Genomic DNA, 21,921 nt, shown 5'->3' with positions numbered 1-21,921 from the left:
ACAGGAGAAAGTTTATTTTTCCCCTAAACTATGCACTTTTCGATTCACCTGGTAGATACACGTGCAGGGCTGATACCTGCCAGGTCATGGTTTTTAGCCTTGGTGTGCTATGAATTATCACTGTACAAATTTCTAGCCTTGCAGGAAGACCATTATTCGGAGGGTTCACTAGCTCTTAGACTATTATTATTTATATATCTGCATCATGTCTGCATATATACTGCAAAATGAGCACTTTGCTATTATTTCTTCTAGCCTGTTATAAAATGATTGTTTTGTAGTCGTATCTGTTGCCTCTGTTGATGAGTATGCGTTTATCAAGGTGAATTGGGATACACAGCATCTCAATAAACATCATATTACAAATAAACCTTTTAATAATTAAATGCCCGTGGTAATGTTTGTTTAATAAATACGAGTAACCTAGTTTTGCATGCTAGTATTTGATACAAGGTCGAGTTGCAATAATATTCAGTGGGTGTTTATTAACAGTCAGCACTTTAAATCACGGTCACCTCGTCTTACCAAAACAGTAAATAAACAATAACCGACTTTAATTATATTTTTACGAGAACAGATAAATCAATTAGCAGTTGAGATTCGACGGGGTAACATCGATTTCAAGTAAAGAATATACCACCAGTTATTTTCTGTGATATATTTAACGTGTAAATAAATGTCTTAACAACGAACTATATTTACTACATCAACCCTCATAGTCGGGGTAACCACCCCTCAGTATCCAGGGTGGCTCAGAAGGCGGGAGCTACCATATGGCGATCCAAGACCAGGCGAGAACGTAAGGAACAAGCAGTCTAGAACGAGAAATGGGAAAACACGTCAATGTTCTTGCACCTCGACCACCCTAGATAGAAGCGGCGTGCCCACATAAAAAGGATGGAGACGTCAGGCCCTAGACGGAGCTGAGGTATGGAAAATGGAATGGTATGGAAAATGGAATATGGTATGGAGATGGAACCTCGTGGGAAAATGGACAATGCTATGGAACGTGCAGCGAGGACTTTTGGGTGATACGAACACAAACGTGTAAAAGTGGTGAGTCCATATTATCTATTTTTATGGTATTTCCTTATTCGTATAATATAAAATATAAAGTATAAAGTAATATTAACGTAATTATCATTTAAGACGCACATTACCTTTTAAGTTTTACCTATTTTTACTTAATTATTCTATTTTAATTTCCTTATGATACCAATATTTATCAAAATATACAGAATTTTTTTTTAACCCTGATATTAGTTATTATAGGACGTAATGATACATTTTATTTGATACTGATTTTTATATGATCTTTATATATTTACCAACATATTTTATCTTTGCTGATTCTTATCCATTTATTAATTGACTACTGATTTTTATTACATTGTATTGGCTAAGCAGTAGACCCCTTTTTAATGGTGATTTATATTGAGTGATATACTGATTTTTATGGCAATTTACTATATTTTTACTATTTTTGACATAATATTTTTCATATATATTTACTATAAGACTGTCAAATTTATGCGTTCGTTACGGGTACAGGAATAAGAAAATTATGAATAAATGAGTAGCAACAAAGTTACTTGGGAAGATTTCATCAAAATAGTTGAGGAGATTACGCAAGAAGTAACAAGACAAAGTAGAAGGGTCTTGAAGAAGAAAGTACCTAAATCTAAGGATATACAAGAAGAAGTAACGACACAGCTAATTAAATTGTATAACAAATTCACACATTTAACGAAGAAAAATTGGGAAGCGCTATCGGACAAACAAAGAGAAGCGTGCAACAAATATTTCGGAAAAATAAGAGACAAAGTTATACGCTCATTTCAAGCTGTAAACTTAAGGACAGTAGTTCCAAGTTCAATACATCAACTAATCGACAAGGAAATAGAGGAAGAACAAAGCGACGAAGAAGTAGAAGAGGAAAAAAGTGACGAGGAGATAGAGGAAAAAATTGACGAGGAAATAAAAGAGGGAAAAAGCGACATAAAACAAGAGATAAAAATATTAAACATGGCTCTGACAATCAACGAATTTTTGAATATTGCAAGCAAGGTATTGCCCAACGAGTTTGATGGAAGCGCAGGGAAATTTCAACCATTTTTAGACGCATTAGAGTTACTTGGAAAAATAGCAGAAGGACATGAAGAAACAGCAATAACATTAATAAAAACAATATTGACTAATAAGGCTAGAAATCTGATAACTACAGAGGATACGATCCCACTTATAGCAGCGGCACTGAAGAAAGAATTAAGAGGTGACAATCCGAAAACTATAATAGACAAGTTAACAAAGAAAAGGCAAGGAAACAAAGATGCAGCAGTGTACGCATCCGAAGTAGAGGAATTAGCGGAACAGTTGAAAGTAGCATACATATCGGAAGGAATGCCATTGGAGCTAGCGAAAAAATACACAACGGAAACAGTTGTAGCAACAATGAAGCGGAACGTTAATACGGATAGAGCAAAGTTAATACTGGAGGCAGGTAATTTCACAACACCGCAGGAAGTAGTATCTAAATTTTTATCGATTGATACGACAGAGGAGAACACACAGGGAAGAGTGTTCAATTATAGGACGAATTATGAAAATAGGAGAGGACAACAGCAATACCGAAGAGGATACCACAGCAAATACGACAGAGGAAGAAGAAATAACTTCGGACAACGGAACGAAGGAGAAGAAACAGGAAACCAACGGAATTATTCCAACAGAGGATATAGACAATTCAACAACCAAACGTACAGAGGAAACCAGAGAGGAGGACGAAACAGAAACGTAAGGCTACTTGAGTTAGAAGACAGCCAAGAGGAAACAGAAAACCAGCAGTTGGGGTTTTGAATGAACGAAACAAGGAAAGTACACAGTCAGAAGTGGAATATAATATTTACAACTTCGACTTAAACCTAACGAATTTTGTACGAATGAAAACAGGAATCCTAGAAAACACAAATACCTTTATCATAGACACAGGAGCTGATATTTCAATACTGAAATGTTCACAAGATTTTATGAAGGAACATGTGAAACGAAACACAAAAGCGAAAATAAAAGGAGTAACTAAAGGAGAATTACAAACAATGGGAGAAGTTGAAACAACACTAGAAGTAAAAGGATCTCGATTTGAGCATATCTTTCAATTAGTGGAACCTAGCTTTCCTATTCCAACCGACGGAATCATTGGGAGAGACTTCATTTCAAATTTTCAATGCATACTAGACTATGCTAACCTTAAAATGCACATTAAAGAGGACAACGATTGTTACATTAGTACAAACATTTTGGATAATATAGATAATGACACGATAATAATACCGCCCAGATGTGAAATTTACAGAATCGTAAAAATTTTTCAAACGCTGAAGAACGACAGGATAGTGGAACAACAAGAAATACAACCAGGAATATTCATAGCGAGAGCAATTATTTCAAGTAATAATCCGTACATCAAAATTTTGAACACAACCTACGAAACAGTAAAAGTAGAGACGAACGAAATCAAAACATTAGACATTAAATTATTCAACATATATAGACTGATCAACGACAGCAAGGATAGGAAAAAGGAATTACGGGAATCATTGAAGTTAGACATTCCAGAATACATACGCGATAAGTTAGTATCTTTATGTGAAGATTATTCAGATATATTCGCCCTAAGGCACGACATGCTAACATGTAACAACTTCTACGAGCAGAAACTGAGAGTTAAAGACCAAACTCCGGTATACATTAAAAACTATAGGACACCTCATGCACAAACAGAGGAATTAAACCGGCAAGTGCAAAAACTGAGAGACCAAGGAATAATAGAACCGTCTACATCAGAATACAAGAGCCCAGTAGTACTGGTACCGAAAAAGGCGATAGATGGAAACAAAGCATGGAGATTATGCATAGATTTTAGACAACTGAACAAGAAAATAGTCACAGACAAATTTCCTTTACCAAGGATAGACTCGATACTAGATCAACTAGGAAGAGCAAAATGGTTTTCAGTTATAGACTTAATGTCAGGTTTTCACCAGATACCATTAGAAAAATCATCGAGAAAATACACATCGTTTAGCACAGAAAATGGAGCATTTCAATTTACCAGATTACCTTTTGGATTAAATGTAAGCCCAAATAGCTTTTCAAGGATGATATCAATAGCATTTTCAGGATTAACACCAGACAAAGCATTTCTTTACATGGACGATATAGTAGTGATAGGAATATCTGAAAAACATCACCTAGACAACCTGAAAAAGACATTTGAGAATTGTCGAAAATTCAATTTGAAACTTAACCCAGGAAAATGTCAATTTTTTAGAAGAGAAGTAACATATTTAGGACATGATCTTTCTCAGGAAGGAGTATCACCAGACAAAGCAAAATATGCAACGATTGAACAATACCCGACACCTAAGACAGCGGAAGAAACAAAAAGGTTCGTAGCATTTTGTAACTATTATAGACGTTTTATTCAAAATTTTGCTGAAATATGCAGACCACTCAACAGATTATCAAGAAAAGGAGTAGAATTTTTTTGGTCAGAAGAATGTGAAAAAGCATTCAATAAGCTTAAATCATCTCTGATGAAGCCACCGATCCTAAAATATCCAGATTTCAATAAACAATTCATCCTAACAACAGACGCATCCAACGAGAGTTGTTCAGCAATTTTAAGTCAAGATTATAACGGAATAGACCTACCTATAGCATACGCATCAAGAAGTTTTAATAAAGGAGAATGTAATAAACCTATAATCGTTAAGGAATTATGTTACCAAGAAAGACGCTTTCTCTGTAACAGCTATAGTTAATTTAAAGAAAACAAATAAATGGCGCCCACGTTGGGCGCCAAAATATATTGTTACCAAGAAAGACGCTTTCTCTGTAACAGCTATAGTTAATTTAAAGAAAACAAACAAATAAAAGTCAGACCATAGAGATTTGAGACTTCTCTGGGGTGGGTTAGAAAACATAAGAAGGAATCATTTTAGTCTGGCCTAAAATGATTTATTCAAAGTAGATTTTAGGAATATCTAATTACAGGGCGCCAGCAAAAATATGTGAGAATTATAAATTAAATAGTAAATACATATAACTTTATTACCAAAACAAATATTATTTATTATAAACATCAATATAATAAGTATATCGTTACAATGTTTGAAATGAAAGAGAAAAACACTTGCTAAAAAGTCACCTCGAAGAGGTTTCAACTAAAGTACCTAAATTCCCTAAGAGCTCTTTACATTATTTTAAAATAAAACTGTTGAATAATAATTTTATTATGACTTTAATGAAGTAATAAAATATTATCTATCTTAGGAACAGATTGACTAGTGAGATGTTGAAGTGTCTCTCAAATAAAAAAAACAAACAAAAGAATAGTCTTTTCTACGCGAAAGTAGTGATGTAAATAATTTCACTAACCTTTAGTTCCAAAACTTGAACGTCTTCACACCATCAACATTCTTACAAACAACCAATAGAAAAAGTTGCATCCAACAACTTCATTACTGCATTTCGGCAAACATCAAATCGGAATAAATATCCGACTTCAGCGGACAAAGGTCTCCAACTAATATTTAAAATACATATAATTCTCAGCCTGTATACAAAATTCTGGAAAATCTATGCGGTGGAAACACGTGGTTTTTTTCTTCGTGCAAAAAATGTATGGCTAACGAAGGCTTTCACAGAAACTAGATTCTATAATCTCCAACAAGAAATCGGAAAACTAAGTCCATACGATGTTCCACAAACTGATGTAATCTTTAGAATAATCCAAAATATAATTTGTGATAATATATGCACATCTTGATCGAAGTCTGATCGGTTTACTTAAAAAACCATGCTTTTACTTCAAGCTATCAACGAAGACCAGCCTCAAAATTAATTATCTATTTCGCACCTGACAGAAACCTTGAACTTAGCCCAATCAAAATAAAATATAGTATTTACTATTTCCGTTACTATTTAAATGTTAAATAAGGCCTAATAGGTATACAACTTGTTATACATCTTATCAAAATTTGATATTCATTATGAATTATACAAGAACTTTGAGAAAAAGACCTTTCAACCGTAACAATTACTAGCGATTCATTGGGGAATTAATCATTTCAAATGTTATTTATATGGAGCACCAACATTTTTAGTAAAAATGGATCATAAACCACTAACACATTTATTTGCAATGAAAGAACCAACTTCGAAACTTACAAGAATCAGATTAGATTTAGAGGAATACGATTTCGAAATAGAATACATAACAGGGAAAAATAACTATGCAGATAGTCTTTCAAGAATAACATTACATCAACTAAAGAACCTATACATAGACAATACCCATATATTAGCTATAACACGAGCTCAAGCAGGAGAAAATAAGAAGGAAGCAAGGCAAACGAAGGCAGAAAGCGAACTCGCACTACAGCCAGAAGCCCACAAACAGACAGTAAGAAAGGTACTAAATAATTTAGAGGCGCATAGACTACCAATTTTGTCTTTTGGAGCAGAACTAATCTCACCAAGGCTGAGCATTAGGGTCAAAAACAAAATAAAGTGCAGCAAGAGCATAGCCACAGGATTCAATCATTTCGATTTAAACCAAATGTTGGCACAGCTTGATAAGCTGGCGGTAGAGAATGCAGTACGAAAAGTAAAAATATACGTAAACGATATTATTTTTAAAGTGTGCACAATTGAGGAATTTATTAAACAAGGAAACAAAATATTAAATAATGTTGAAATATACATATGTGAAGTAACAGAAACAATAGAAGAAGACAAAGAAAAACACAGGCTAATAGAAGAATATCACAATCATCCGATGTTTGGAGGACACGTAGGAAATAACAGACTCATAAAGAAGCTAAAAGCAAGATTTAGATGGAAAAATTTGGAAAAAGACGTAAGAAAATACGTTAAACAATGTCATAAATGTCAAATTAATAAACCGAAAAAAACACATGTCGAAGAATTCGTGATATCGGACACTTCTTCCAAACCATGGGACATAGTATATATAGATACGATAGGTCCATTCACTAAAAGTAACGAAGGTAATAGATACTGTATAACAATGTTATGTGAACTTACTAAATACGCGGTCAGCATACCCGTGTGCAATAAAGAAGCAGATACAATAGCCCGAGGAATTTTTGATCATTTCATACCAACATATGGACTCATGAAGCAAATAAGAACAGACCAAGGCACAGAATATAAAAATGAAGTAATGCAGGAACTAACAAAGCTATTAAAAATAGAGCACAACTTCTCAACGGCATACCATCCACAGTCCATTGGAAGTTGCGAAAAACTACACAGAACATTAAACGAGTACGTAAGAGCATTCATAGATGAAGACAGAGAAAATTGGGATGTGTGTTGCAGGATGTTCACATACTGCTACAATACAACCCCTAACGCGTACCATGGTTACACACCGTTTGAACTATTATATGGCAGGAAGGTTAACCTACCAGAAGACCTTACACAGGAGGTTCAACCATGTTACAATATAGATGCTTACTACAATGAGTTACGTTACAAACTACAAAGCGCACACGAGAGAGCTAGAACCTTCTTACTAAAGCACAAAAAAGAGCGACAAGAAAAGAATAAGCTCAAAGCAACACCACAACAATTTAAAATAGGAGACCTAGTCCTGGTAAAAAGGGAAGAGAATGGTAAGTTTGATAGTCTTTATGTAGGCCCTTTCACAATAACAGAGGTAAATAATGTTAATTGTAAGATCAGATCGGAAAACAATAAAATCAAGGAAATACATAAGAATAGACTATATGCTTACAATCCGAGAACACCGTGAGTGACAAGTGAAACGGGAACAGTCTAGATAACGAACATTTTCACTTTTATTTTTTGTATCTAATTAGTATTTATAGGAAAAATGTATATATTGTACTTCGTAAAACGCAGCAAGTAATTAGTGGTACTATTAGAAAAATTTTCTTCCTTTTCCGTAGTCAGAAAATTTTCGGGGGAAGGGGAAGATGAATTGGGATACACAGCATCTTAATAAACATCATATTACAAATAAACCTTTTAATAATTAAATGCCCGTGGTAATGTTTGTTTAATAAATACGAGTAACCTAGTTTTGCATGCTAGTATTTGATACAAGGTCGAGTTGCAATAATATTCAGTGGGTGTTTATTAACAGTCAGCACTTTAAATCACGGTCACCTCGTCTTACCAAAACAGTAAATAAACAATAACCGACTTTAATTATATTTTTACGAGAACAGATAAATCAATTAGCAGTTGAGATTCGACGGGGTAACATCGATTTCAAGTAAATAATATACCACCAGTTATTTTCTGTGATATATTTAACGTGTAAATAAATGTCTTAACAACGAACTATATTTACTACATCAACCCTCATAGTCGGGGTAACCACCCCTCAGTATCCAGGGTGGCTCAGAAGGCGGGAGCCACCATAAAGGGTATATTTTATCAAGATATATTTTTATCATGTCAAAGGACATCGCACACATCTTATGGAAAATATAATGTCACTCAAATTCAATAAAATTTATACGATTAGATCCGTTTTAAATTAACGGTCAATTCTTATCAGTGCGTCAACTCCTAATTATGATTAATTGCGGCGCAAATTGCAATTAAAGTTTATCGAAATCACATTTTTGGAGTCCATAAAGTGTTAGTTACAATCATTATTGCTCTGAGTGCTATGCAAAACAGCTTAAACCCCGCTGGGCCTAAGCGGATTAGTGAAACTAATCTGCTGATTTATGGAGTACCGATAATCTGGGTATTTTAAAATATTTTTTCTCCCTCTAACTTATGTACGTACCCATTTGATTTCAGATTTATTTATATCAATTTCTGCTCTTATTATTGAAAATACAGAGTTGGCGCAATGATAAGATTTGACCGTTAATTTAAAACGAATCTATTCGTATAAATTTTATTGAATTTGAGTGACATTATATTTTCCATAAGATGTGTGCGATGTCCTTTGACAAAATTTATCTTTTAATTCCCTTTGGAGTATAAATGCTGTTCCTCTATATCTTTGTTTATCCTCGTTGGCGTATCAGATTCAGTATTCCTTTTTATCAACGTGCCTTGTCCTCTTTATCTGGTTTGTTGTAGACAAGTAAACGCTACTCTACATTCCGTTACTTGTTTTCCTACTTCTACCATTTTTTCTAGCAGTAATAATGTTTTCACAATAAACCGTCTACACACGCTGTGACAAAAACACCTGACTGTCGGGGCTAACAACTTTGGGGTCTGACATTTGGAGCGTATGTAGGCTTGTCGTACGACCCAAATGAGCAATCCTGACAGTTAGGCTGACCGATTATGTCGGGTGGTACTGCTATTCCAATATCCTGACAAATTTAGTGTGTCAGGACGTGTGTAGCGTTGTTGGCCTGATTTCTGACTCCAACAAGAATGAATAATTGTTAATAATCTATACGAATGGCTTTTGTGAAGCGGTGGACACCAATTAAGTGTTAACTATGCTAAGTTCTATAATGTAGAGTATTTACATAATTTACTACCTGGTGCAGTATTTTAATAGGTTGCATTTTTTAACTCCAATTATGACTTTACAAATTTAAAAGTAAAGCTTACCTACACACATTAGGTTTAGAAAAGATGTAAACAAATGATAATTTTACATATACCATTTACCATATTCGTAATAAGTTGTTTATTCCGTTCTTTCCGTATTCGTTAATGATCTATTTATACACAAATGACGTGTTAAGAATGTAGGCGCAAATACTTTACGGCTATCCCTACTTTTTCTGTCTTTACACGGCAAATTATGTGTAGTAAAATTCTCACTGGTATGGATATGTAAACATTACTTCACAATGTCATCAGCAACTTTAAAGAGATGGCTATTGAATATTCTTGGATAACTGTTAGTTGTATAATTGCTTAAATTATTAATTCAGTTAACTAATATGATAATTTTTTCACTAACTATGTATTCAGTGATTGTAATAATTTATATACTGTACCACAAAAACTAATACTCAATCGAGAAAAGAGGAAAAGTGATAAAGTGATTTTTTAATAATAAATTGTTACTATGTATATATAGTGGCTAAACACCCAACACCCCTTTAGGGGTTACGCCGCTTACGCTCTCTAGATCTATGGTTTGAGGTAGATCAGTCCTCATGTTCGTTATTTAATTTTCTCGGTTATTTTTCTCCACTCTTTCCTGTCTCTGGTTTTTTCTTTCCAATGTCGTATGCCCGTCTTGTTGAGATCACTTACTACTTCTTGTAACCATGTAGATCTTGGTCTTCCACGTCTTCTCTTGCCAGCTGGTGTCCATTCCAATATTGAGAATATCGTCGTAGTTGATCCGGATCTCCATATGTGTCCTAGCCATTTTGCTCTTTGCTGTTTTATTTTACACACTATATCTTCCTTAATTTCATCCAGTAGCTCAAGGTTCGTTCTTTGTCTAAATTCATTGTCACTTATTTTTATTGGTCCTAGTATTGCTCTTAGTATTTTTCTTTCTTGTATTCTAAGGTTTTCCTCTTGTTTTTTTGTCATGCTAAGAGTTTCTGCTGCATACATCATCGTCGGTCGAATTATTGTTTTGTATACTTTCATTTTTGATTTCTTACTCAATAACTTATTTTTAAGTAATTTTTTATTTGCATGGAAGCTCTTATTTGCTGTAATAATCCTTTCTTTGATTTCGGTTTCTCTTTCTCCATTGTTTGTTATTAATATTCCTAAGTATTTAAATTTTTCGACTTCTTCAAAAGTGTATTCTCCTTCTCTAACCTTTGTCTTTTCAAAGTTTTTGTCAAATCTCATTATTTTGGTTTTTTCTTGGTTTACTTTTAATCCCATTACTTTTCCTTCTGTTACCAATTCGTTTAACATTCGTTCCATTGTTTTTCTATTTTTTGTTATTAGAACAATATCATCAGCGTATGCTATTATTTGTCCTTCTCTCGTTCGGAGGGTGCCTTTGTTGATCTTCCTGGCGATGTATTCTAGGGCAAGATTAAACAGAGTTGCTGATAACGAATCTCCTTGTCTCACGCCTTTATTGATGACAAATTCTTCTGTGTCGCCTACTTGAGTTTTTATGCTAACTACAGTTCTACTCATTGTCATTTGTATTAATCTTCTTAATTTATTTTGTATTCCCATTTCTTTCAGAGCTACCATTAATTTTGATCTTTTTATTGTATCAAATGTTTATTGTTACTATGGAACGCTTAAAATTTTAAACATCTTTTACAACAAAATACTTGGATCACAGAACATACCCTGGTGTATCCTCTACTTAGATCTTCCATAAATAATAAACAGTAAATAACTTTTTATTAGGTAATAAAAGTCTTAGACCAATTATTTATCAAATACACTATCAATATTATTTAATCAACAACTCAAAATATTCCCGACGCCCTGTCAAATATTTAAAATTTTCACTGTCTTTTCATCACATTCTACTCGACTCAGTGCGTTGTATGACAAAGGTAGCGAATGTTCGTTTTGGAAAATATCACCACGGGATGGTGTCCATTTTTTTCGAATCTTGAAAAAACTAATATATATTTTTAAAAAATTTAAACGCAGAATGAAAAACTAAATTATTATCGAGGGCCGAAAGTCCCTCAGAATTAATAAAAAGTTTCTTTTGAATGAGATATTTGAGACTAAATATCACACTACATTTTCTCTTAGTTTTTCACCCGTGTAACTTATTAAAATAAACATTATAGAAGTTTTCAGTGACTTTCAGCCCTCGGTAAGAACGCAAAATTTCATTATTTATTTAAATTTTTCAAAAATACTTACTACGTCCGTTCGTATATTCTTGAGAGCACAAAATTTGCCTCAAAGTCATAAAACGGTCGTAAAAGTAGTAAAATCATAGGCGGAGGTTCCGGAAGTGTTTATTCATTAAAATTAATGGAGATTTACATTTATCTTCCTTTCCAAAACGTTTATTGATATTCTATTTTGAATAAAATAGGGCAGTAATTAGCGTCTCGAATATTTTTTTGCGAATTTTGTGTAGTGCGGGAGTAGATTTTTTTCCATATTCCTACGAACATATACGCACATCAACATCATCAATTTTTACACCGGTACTGTTGCGTACAGTCAATTCACCAAGAGAGAAGACATAACGTTTACCATGCTCTTCTTCTTCTTATGGTGCCTATCCGTTACAGATGTTGGACACTAACATGGCTATTCTGACTTTGTTGACTGCTGCCCTGAAAAGTCCGGTAGTGGTTAAGTTAAACCATTTTCGCAGGTTATGCAGCCAGGATCTTCTTCTTCGTCCTGGACCTCTTTTCCCATGCACTTTACCTTGAAATATGGTCCGAAGTAGGTCATATCGTTGTTCATTGCGCATTGTATGGCCCAGGTATTCCAGTTTGCGACGTTTTATGGTTACGACTAGTTCGCGCTCTTTACCAATTCTATGTAGAACTTCTTCGTTGCTAACTCTGTCTATCCAGGATATCCCCAACATGCGTCTATAGCACCACATCTCAAATGCTTCGAGTCTCTTCAGTGATGCTTCAGTTAAGGTCCATGACTCCACGCCATATAAAAGAACGGATAATGCCATGCTCTAGTTTCTCAGAATCCCAGAAACACTGCTCGGAACATAATCGAAAGTTGTGCCAACATGACGGGCGTAGGGGAGTAAACAATGTAGTTACAGGTTCCTATCAGAAAGAAAAAAGCAAACTACCCAAATAAAAATAAACAATCAAAGAGAAGAAAAGCCTATTAAAATTGATGAACTTGTCAAAAAGGGTATTCGAAGGAAAATTCACGGATTTTTTTTTTCAAAAAAGAAATACCCAATTTAAATAAAACTAACAACTTAAACAAGATGTTATAGACGACTCGGATTTGCCTCATATCGGACGAACCAAATTGTGGCAAGTTTTAAAAGAATTAGATTTCTGGTGGGAGAAATCAGACAAAAATCACTTTTGATCGACCTGGAAGAGATAATATGTTGGACAAGAAATTATCTAAGATTCATACGAAAATTCCGGGATAAAGGAAGGCCAATCTACTATCAGGAAGAAACGTGGGTAAACTCAGGTCATAGTCTAACAAACATGTGGTCAGATAAAAATATATCAAGCTCCAGGCAAGCCTCTATGGAAGGTTGGTCTACTGGTATTTACCCGCCTTCTGGTAAAGATAATAGATTAATAGTTTCTCACATTAGCAGCGAAAAAGGATTTGTTAAGCATGGTTTGTTGGAATTTCAATACAAAAGCAAAAAAGACTCGCGAGGAAATGACAACTGATGTTTTCGAAGAGTATTTTGAGCAGACGATTGAACATAAAGCACCAAATCCAATTATAGTATTATGTAGATAATGCACCTTATCATTCACGACTACTAGAAACACTTCCAACGACTGCGTGGACGGAACAGGATATCCTTGACTGGCTGCGGTATAAGTCTCTGTCTTACGAAGATGGAATGGTTAAAGCAGAACTTTAAAAATTGCCCGGCACCACAAATCTTAGTTTAAGAAATACATAGTTGACAAAATGGCGAAAAGGCGAAACATCATAGTTCTTAGACTTCCACCCTACCACTGCGAATTAAATCCAATTGAACTCATTTGGGAACAAATGAAAAGTTCTGTGGGTAGAAAAAATACGTTATATAAAATACAAGCTGTTCGTGAATTGTTGAGTCTTTTCAACATATTACAGAACAAAACTAGAGAGATGCAAAAGACATGTAATAGAAGAAGAACCAAAAATAATGTGGGATTTTGATAACGTAATTTACACGACGGTAGAGACACACCCGCTAATTATTAACCTGCAAAACGACTCGGATTCCGAAGATGATTTTGTTTATTTTGAATTTGACTAGTTTTGTAATCGTAATTTGTATAATTTAAAAATAGGTATTAATCATAGACTTATATATTTATTATCATAGACATATTGTCATTCAGAGCGAAGTGACGACACCATCTTTTTTATTTGGCTTAGTGCTGTTTCACTTTTACGGATAGTAAACCTGCGACGGAAGTCCTCCCTTTCCGTGCCTATACTCACACCTAATGTCATTTTAGTTTCTCGATACAATGTGCTAGAAAGAGATAGCACCAAACCAGTCCAAGAGATCTTGTCAGGAAGCGCGGAGCGTAGGCTCATTATATGTTAATATTTACCTACCTCTATGGTAATAATTAAATAAATTTATCTTTTACAAATTGCAAGTAACTTTTGATTTTTGAATAAAATAAAGAAATTTTATTAAAACAAGAATGCAATTTACATTAAATACATTTAAAAATATTAATATATTATTTATTTAGTTCAAATAAATGTCTTATCATATACTCTACGACACTGGTTGGTAATTTTTACTCAAAATCGGATTATCAGCTTTACAACTCTATTGTATTCCTTCAGATACAAGGTGGGTTAGTCGAAAACATCTTAAACTGCGAGTTTTAGGTTGGCTTTTGTTATTATATCACATTACCTATCCTCTCTGTATTTTAGTTCCCTAATGAGGGTCAAACTTGTAGTAAGCTCTCAAAAAATTGCGAACAGACTCGTAATTTTCTCAGAGTTCGAAAAAAATGAATACCATTTAAAGAGCATTCGAGCCGAAACTTTGTACACATCCTCTTAACTATGAGAATTTACTACTTGGAGGTGTATAAATATTTTAAAATGTTGCACGTTTTATACACTTAATAATGACGGTAGAAATTTAAAAATACATACGACTTAAATACACATCATGTTTAGACAAAATGTAAGTAAAATAATAATTTTACTTATTTGTCGTTTTGTCAGATACTTTTGTCGGGACGTGTGCTGACTCCGACAAAAATTGTCGGGGAATTTTGTCGTGTCAGGCCAGGTTGTCAGATTGTTAGGGCGTGTGTAGACAGTTTTACATCTTCCTCTTCAAACTTTTGTTTTTTATTGTTTGTTTTTATATCTTTTTTTTTGCTATTCTCTTTGTCCTTTAGCTTTGCGGTCGTCTTTTGTTTTGGTTTGCATCTGTTTTAACTACTCATTTGGAATATTCTTTATGGCGTCTCTTCTTTTACATAGTTTTCCTTTTGTTTTTGTTATGTTATGAGAATCTCTCTGAGATAGGTATCTAATTATTTTACTTTTTATACTCTTGAGAGCAAAATAATCGACTCACTCGATGGATTATAATACACGTTAGATGTCTCGAATTTCTTAAACCTGTTGTACGATTTGAGTGATTTTTTTAGTATGTGATAGCCCTATTCTTTAACAATACTGCTGTAATAATAATGTTGCCAGGCAAGTACATGTCATTTTATACCGGGTGTGTGTAATCATACTGTGTTTTTTCCTTAAAGTTCGGGACGCTTTCTGGGATCTTGTTGCATATATTAAATAATGAAATTAAAACTTATTCGTAGCCTTAGGCTTTATTAACATTTTCTTCTTTGATTTATTTGCTTATATTGGATAATAAAAAAGTTAGGTACGTTAAGAACTAGCGATGACTTTCATAAATAAATACTCATTTTCTGCTTTGTTTATTAAAAAAGTCCATAGTAGGCTATGACAAATTAACAATTTAATGGATATCGAATTGGTAAGAGTCAGAAAGTGTCTGATCAAAAAAATCACTCAAAGCGGACAACAGGTTTACAAAATTCAAGATATCTAACATGTATAATTCATCGAGTGAGTCGATTATTTTGCTCTCAAGTGTATATCTCATTTCTTGGTATTATATGTATTTAGTTATGTATATTTTAAGGGCAATACATACCTGAATCAAATATTTCCTTACAATTCCTAAAACGATTACGATCTACCATACCAAAATTTGTTGATTTGTTGAATGTTGATGAGGGTCCTAAAACAGTTTATATGTTTTATAGAAAGTTGGAATCACATTCAACTAAATTATGTATTACCATATAAAAATAATAGATTAATTATAGACGAAAACGAATTCATGTTAGCTTACATTTTTTTTCGTGTTAAGAGAGTGAAAGAGAGAGAGAGAAAGAGAGAGAAAGAGAGAGAGAGAGAGAAAGAGAGAAAGAGAGAGAGACATAAAAATGAAGAAAAATTTAACGAATATTAACGAATAGTAAATTATAACGATGAAATTTAATATTTTTATTGGGAATAAGCCACAACTTTATTTCAAAATAATTTTATTTTGACTATTCGATTTCCACTTTGAAAATCGTTCTCAAAATACAAAACAGTAATAAATTAAAAACTTACAAAATAAAAATTTTAAATGTAAAATGGCATAATAATTTATATACTGTTATGATCTGCTTCTTATTAATTTTATATTAATTATTATTTATTTGATTAATTATTTAATTGTCGCAAATCATACATAAAAAATGAATAAAAATCTCAGGGTGCCTTTATATACTATTAAAAAAAATCCAAATTATCTCACGTTATACTTATCTTCTCTCGTGGGTTCAGTATCTCTTAGTTGATCCTAATCGGGATAAAATAAGGAAAAGAAATAAAGCAAAATATTAAAATAAAAATACAGAATTGTCTTTTATTTATCAAAATCAATACTCTAAAATCTATCAAATCTAAAAACCTGTGGACACAGATGTCCGAATGAAAGTTTTACCACTTAAATTTATTATAGTTAAAAAAAAAAACAATTTATCGATTTGTTCCCGATGACTTTGGTAAAACAAACTAAACAAAACAAATTTATGTATTCGCAAGATTAGCTATACTTCCTATTTACTTTTAGAAATATTGGAATTTTAATTCATATGCTTTTTACTCAAAATTTTAGTTTCCGAACATAAAAATATCTTTCACATAAGTTGACTGACCTTTTGCTTCAATCACTCTGATGTCTTCTCGTGACCCAAAAACAGCTCTCCCTCGTTGACTATGTCAAAGGCTACTCATCAAAGCCCTCTCCGTTCTCCAGCTTCAAAACTATCAGCATACCAGCACCAATTCTCCAACAAGCCGGGCCTCTTTTGACACGTACTCGATTCAAACAAAACTCCAAAAATTCTCTGCTTTCCTTTTCACAATAATACTGAATCAAAGAGGTATTTCGTCTCAATTTGATCTGTCTCTCGTTCCACTTTTCAACACTATTCTCCACTATCAAAACGCCACTGGTACTTGCTAACTATCTATCCACGAAAACGTCGAACTGCTCTTCAGCGATGCCAAAAACATAATGAATTATTTTTCAAACTCTCTCAATCATTCAAACCACTTTTCCCCTTCCAACTTTGCCAAGAATCAGAAACAATCTTTTCCATTCGACAAACAAACAGTCATTTTCAAAATTATTTCGACCATCCTAATTACTTTCGGGGAACCCTACAATATTTACTCGGGTTGAAACAAATATTAAAATTCCAAACTTTCTTTTAAACCACTCTTCCAGAAATTGATAATTACCTCTACCTGTAGATTCTATAGTTCCCGAAATAAACAATCTATTTCCATTTTAAATCTAAATACATCGTCCTTTTCACTTTAATTATTCACAAAAGTCTTTAATGGTTCATCGGAAAGCTCATTAAAAGAGAAATCTACTTACATCCAAACTAAATTCTAATAAATATTTACAGCTCAATATACAGGGTGTATCAAATTTATGTGCCCGCGTTATTTAAAAAAAAAATTTAATTTAATTTTCATTTTGCCTTTGATTGATAAATTGAAAACACAATAATACAGTGCATTAATAAAGTTTGGAAACGGTATATTATCTCATGACTTAATTATTTTCAGAGTTAAAGCTCTGACTGGTCGATTTTTATTTTTAAATTATGATTTTTTGACGTATATCCCATAAAAGTGACGTCATCGACTTGGGCGTGATGACGTCATCGATGATTTTTTAAACGGGAATAGAGGTCGTGTGATAGGTCATTTGAAAGTTGATTCAATTCTCTATTCAGTAATATAAACATAACATTAATATTTATACCGGGTGGCCAAAAAAATTATTTTTGGATTAAAATAATTGACGCAAAAAGAAGAATGTATGTAATTTATTTAACTCAAAATACATTTTATTGATGCCGCATAATATAAAAAATGCTTATTTCATAAATAAACATTGCTTTTTGCTTAAATTAAATGTCAAACAGCCACACACCCGCCTCTTGGCAGTTTGAACATTTAATTTAAGCGAAAAGCAATGTTTATTTGTCAAATGAACATTTTTTTCTCTTTTCTGACAGCAGTAAAATGTATTTTGATTTAAATAAATTACATATATTCTTCTTTTTGCGGCAATTAATTTAATTCAAAAATTATTTTTTGGCCACCCGGTATAAATAATAGTGTCTTCTTCTCTTCTTCTTCTTCTTATTTTTATATAGACATTACTCTGTCTGTTTTTAAATGTACCTTCAGTAAGCTGTCATTCCATCTTTGTCGTGGTCTTCCCACTGATCATCTTCCTATTGGGGAACCGTCTCTCGCCGTCCTTACTACTCTATTTGTTGTCATTCGGCTTATTTGGTCGTTCCATTCTACTCTTCTGCTTTTCACCCAGTTAGTAATGTTGTCCACCTTGCATCTCCTTCGTATATTTGCACTTCTAGCTCTATCCCACAGCGTCTTACCATCAATTTTTCGCAATGTTTTCATCTCTGATGTTTCTAGCATCCTTTTTGTCCTTTCTGTATCAGGTCGTGTTTCTGCCGCGTATGTCATTATTGGTCTGATGACTGTTTTGTAAATTCTGCCTTTCACTTCTTTTCCGATGTTTTTAGTTCTCCTTATTGTTTCATTCAGGCAACCTGAGGCTCTGTTTGCTTTATTCACCTGATCGTCCACTTCTGTTTCGAGCTTTCCGTAGCTGCATAGTGTGATGCCTAGGTATTTAAACTCCATGACTTGTTCTATTATTTGACCTTCCAGCTCTAATTTACAACTTATTAGATCTGCTGTTATAACCATGCATTTAGCATTTAGTTTTTTTTTGGGGGAAATTATCATGTTCAATTTTCTAGCGGTTATATTAAATTCGTTCAGCATTCGTTGTAAATCATCTTCACTTTGAGAGATTAGTATTGCGTCGTCTGGATAGCAGATTATTTTAAGTTGTTTTTTTACAGGTTGAATAACAGAGGACTCAGGGAGTCTCCCTGTCTTATCCCATTGCCAGCTTTAATTGGGTCAGTTAGTTCTTCATCTACTTTTAATTTTATTGTGTTGTTATGGTAGATATTTTCGATCGTTTTAATTATTCCTAGAGGTACCTCTCTTGCGTACAATAAATGGATAACGTCCTTTAATTTGACCCTGTCAAATGCCTTTCTAAGGTCCACGAAACATAAGTATGCCGGTTTGTTGTATTCTAACGATTTTTCCTGAATCTGCCTCATTATAAATATAGCGTCGTTGCATGATCTTCCCGACCTAAAACCTTGTTGTTTTTCTGCTAATATTATAATTTTATTCAGTTTGTTTGTTATCACTTTGGTCGTTAATTTTAGTGTTATGTTTAATAAATTAATTCCTCTGTAATTCTCCGGGTCCGATTTTTCTCCCTTTTGAAGAGAGGTATTAGGATGCTTGATCTCCATTCTTGTGGTATTCTGTTTTGTTCTATTATTTTTTGAATTAGTTTTAATAATTGTTTGATCAGGTCTTGTCCTCCATACTTTAGGAGTTCATTCGATATTCTGTCCTCTTCTGGTGATTTTCTATTTTTTAATTTCCTTAATGCTTCCGTTACCTCTGCTTCTTCAATATTTATTTCTTCGTTTGTTGTCACTTCAGGTGTTGGTGGTTCGTTATCGTTATCTTTAGCAAACAGGGATCGAAAATAGTCTGCCCAAGTTTCCTTCTGAATGTGTTTCGTTTTTATTAGTTCGTTCATCCCTTTTGTTTGTCCTCTGATCATTCTCCATATTTCCTTTTGTGTTCCGTAGAAGTCGTGTTCCATCTGTTTTGAGAAACTCTCCCAGGGTTCTCTTTTTATTTGTCTGACTTAAGTGTTTGTTTCGGTTCTAATTCTTTTATAGTGGTTGTATGCCTGTTGTGTTTGTTGTGTTCTGTATTGTAAAAAGGCTTTCTTCTTTTCTTCACATTTTATCTTCACTTTCTCTCGAAACCATGGGGTTTTCTTTTTTGATATATTGGTATTCGTTACTTTCCTCTCTCCAAGTGATTCTGTTGCTGCGTTAATTATGTTACTTTTGAGTTTTTCCCAGCTTTCCTCGATGTTATCGTTTTTTAGTATTTCATTATCGGCAATCTTCTCTGATATTCTTTTTCTATATAAGTACTTCGTGGATTCCGTACTTAGTCCTTCGACTTTGATTTTTGTTTATGTTGGTGCCACTCTTTTAGGTGTGAAGCATTTCATGGTGATTCTAATTTTGGACGGGGTCGAGTTCGCTCCCAATGGTAAGAATTTTACCTGAACTAAAAAAGGTAGAGTCCGAATTGGCTCCCATAGACAAAATTTATTTTACCTAAACATGTCGAATATATCACCCAGCGTTGTCACTTCTTTCAAATTTTCTCTTTTTGTTAGAAACAGGTACCTTCCTAGAAATATCTATGGGAAAGGAGGAAGACCTAACCCTTCGGTCCTAACTTAACTTTCGGGTATTAGAGCGTAGAGCGCAAACCGGTCGATTTCAGGTAAGAGCGCAAAACGGTCGAGCGCATACCGGCCGACACCGATAATTTGTGTTAAAATTGCCACATATGCCAATGTTGAACTAAAACAAACTCTAAAAGTATTTGTCTAAAACTATAATTTTCCTATAAAAAGTCTATATCACTATGTAAATTTCCTAAGCAGCATAAATATTACACGATTTGGCAACAATGTCTAATGTTCCCGCGATTATATGAGAGCCTACCCGCATTCATGCGGGAGCCAATTCGTACTCTTCTAAAATATACCTGAACGAAGCGGAGCGAACTCGACTTCACCCCTAATTTTACATAATACTAGGCTGTGGTCACTACCTACATCTGCTGAGTTGAGGCATCTTACGTCAATTATTTTTGATGGATGTATATCTCTGTTAGTTAAAACATAATCTATCATAGATCTTTGTCCACGGGTATTATTGAATGTATATTTGTGTTGGTCTTTGTGGTCAAAGAAGTTGTTGTTTATTCGAAGTTCGTTATTCGTGCAGAAGTTTATCATCAGTTCTCCATTTTCGTCTTTGACATTCTCATTATGTTTTTGTTTAATTCCAGGTATTACTTGGTTGCCTATTCGAGCATTAAAATCCGCCAGTATAATCAACTTTCCTCTAACTTGATCTACTACTTGTTGCAATTGATCATAGAATATTTCCCTTGTTGTTTGGGGCTTGCTATTTTCTGGGCCGTATACTCCGATGATGTTCAGGTCTTCCTTCTCCATTCTAATTTTTGCTGCGACAATCCTTCCTGACACATATTGACACTCTTTGATGTTATTTTGTTATCTTTGGTGTATTAGTAAGGCTACACCCTCTTTGGCCCTGTTTGCTTTTGATACTCCACTGTAGATTAGTATATATTCGCCTAATTTTGACTGGCCTTTTCCTTTCTTTTTGGTCTCCTGTAGAGCGCATATATCTATTTTTTTCTCTTTTAGCTCTTGGGTTATTTCTTGATCTCTAGTGTTGAGCGATCTTATGTTTCCAATTCTCATATTCTCATCTGGGTTTTGGAGGTTTTTCTCGTGTCCTTATTTCTTGCCGTGGTCGTCTTCATATTATCAATCCGGTTCCTAGGCTTCACATTGTTTCTTTGAGCAGTATTCGTTTTTACGATTGGTAGGTTCCTAACCTTGCCAATCACCCTCCACATTTTATCCGGGCTTGGGACCGGCTGTGGTAACCGCAGAGCTACTCGATCCACCCCGCA

The 21,921-nt window shown here is 33.8% G+C and overlaps 1 protein-coding gene across 1 annotated transcript in view; it reads right to left on the bottom strand.

Annotated features, from left to right (window-relative positions):
- LOC114339406 (angiopoietin-related protein 1-like) overlaps window positions 1-21,921 on the bottom strand; it is a 262,517-nt gene that overhangs the window by 83,748 nt on the left and 156,848 nt on the right. Inside the window, exon 3 of the mRNA XM_050659347.1 lies at window positions 15,836-15,922. Coding sequence (XP_050515304.1) covers window positions 15,836-15,884 — 49 coding nt within the window. The 5' untranslated portion in view covers window positions 15,885-15,922. The remainder of the gene's footprint in view (window positions 1-15,835; window positions 15,923-21,921) is intronic.

This window comes from Diabrotica virgifera, chromosome 8, assembly GCF_917563875.1.
Source record: "Diabrotica virgifera virgifera chromosome 8, PGI_DIABVI_V3a".
NCBI lineage: Eukaryota > Metazoa > Arthropoda > Insecta > Coleoptera > Chrysomelidae > Diabrotica > Diabrotica virgifera.
The sequence above is the reverse complement of the archived record's forward strand: the minus strand, read 5'-3'. Positions and strand labels throughout refer to the sequence as shown.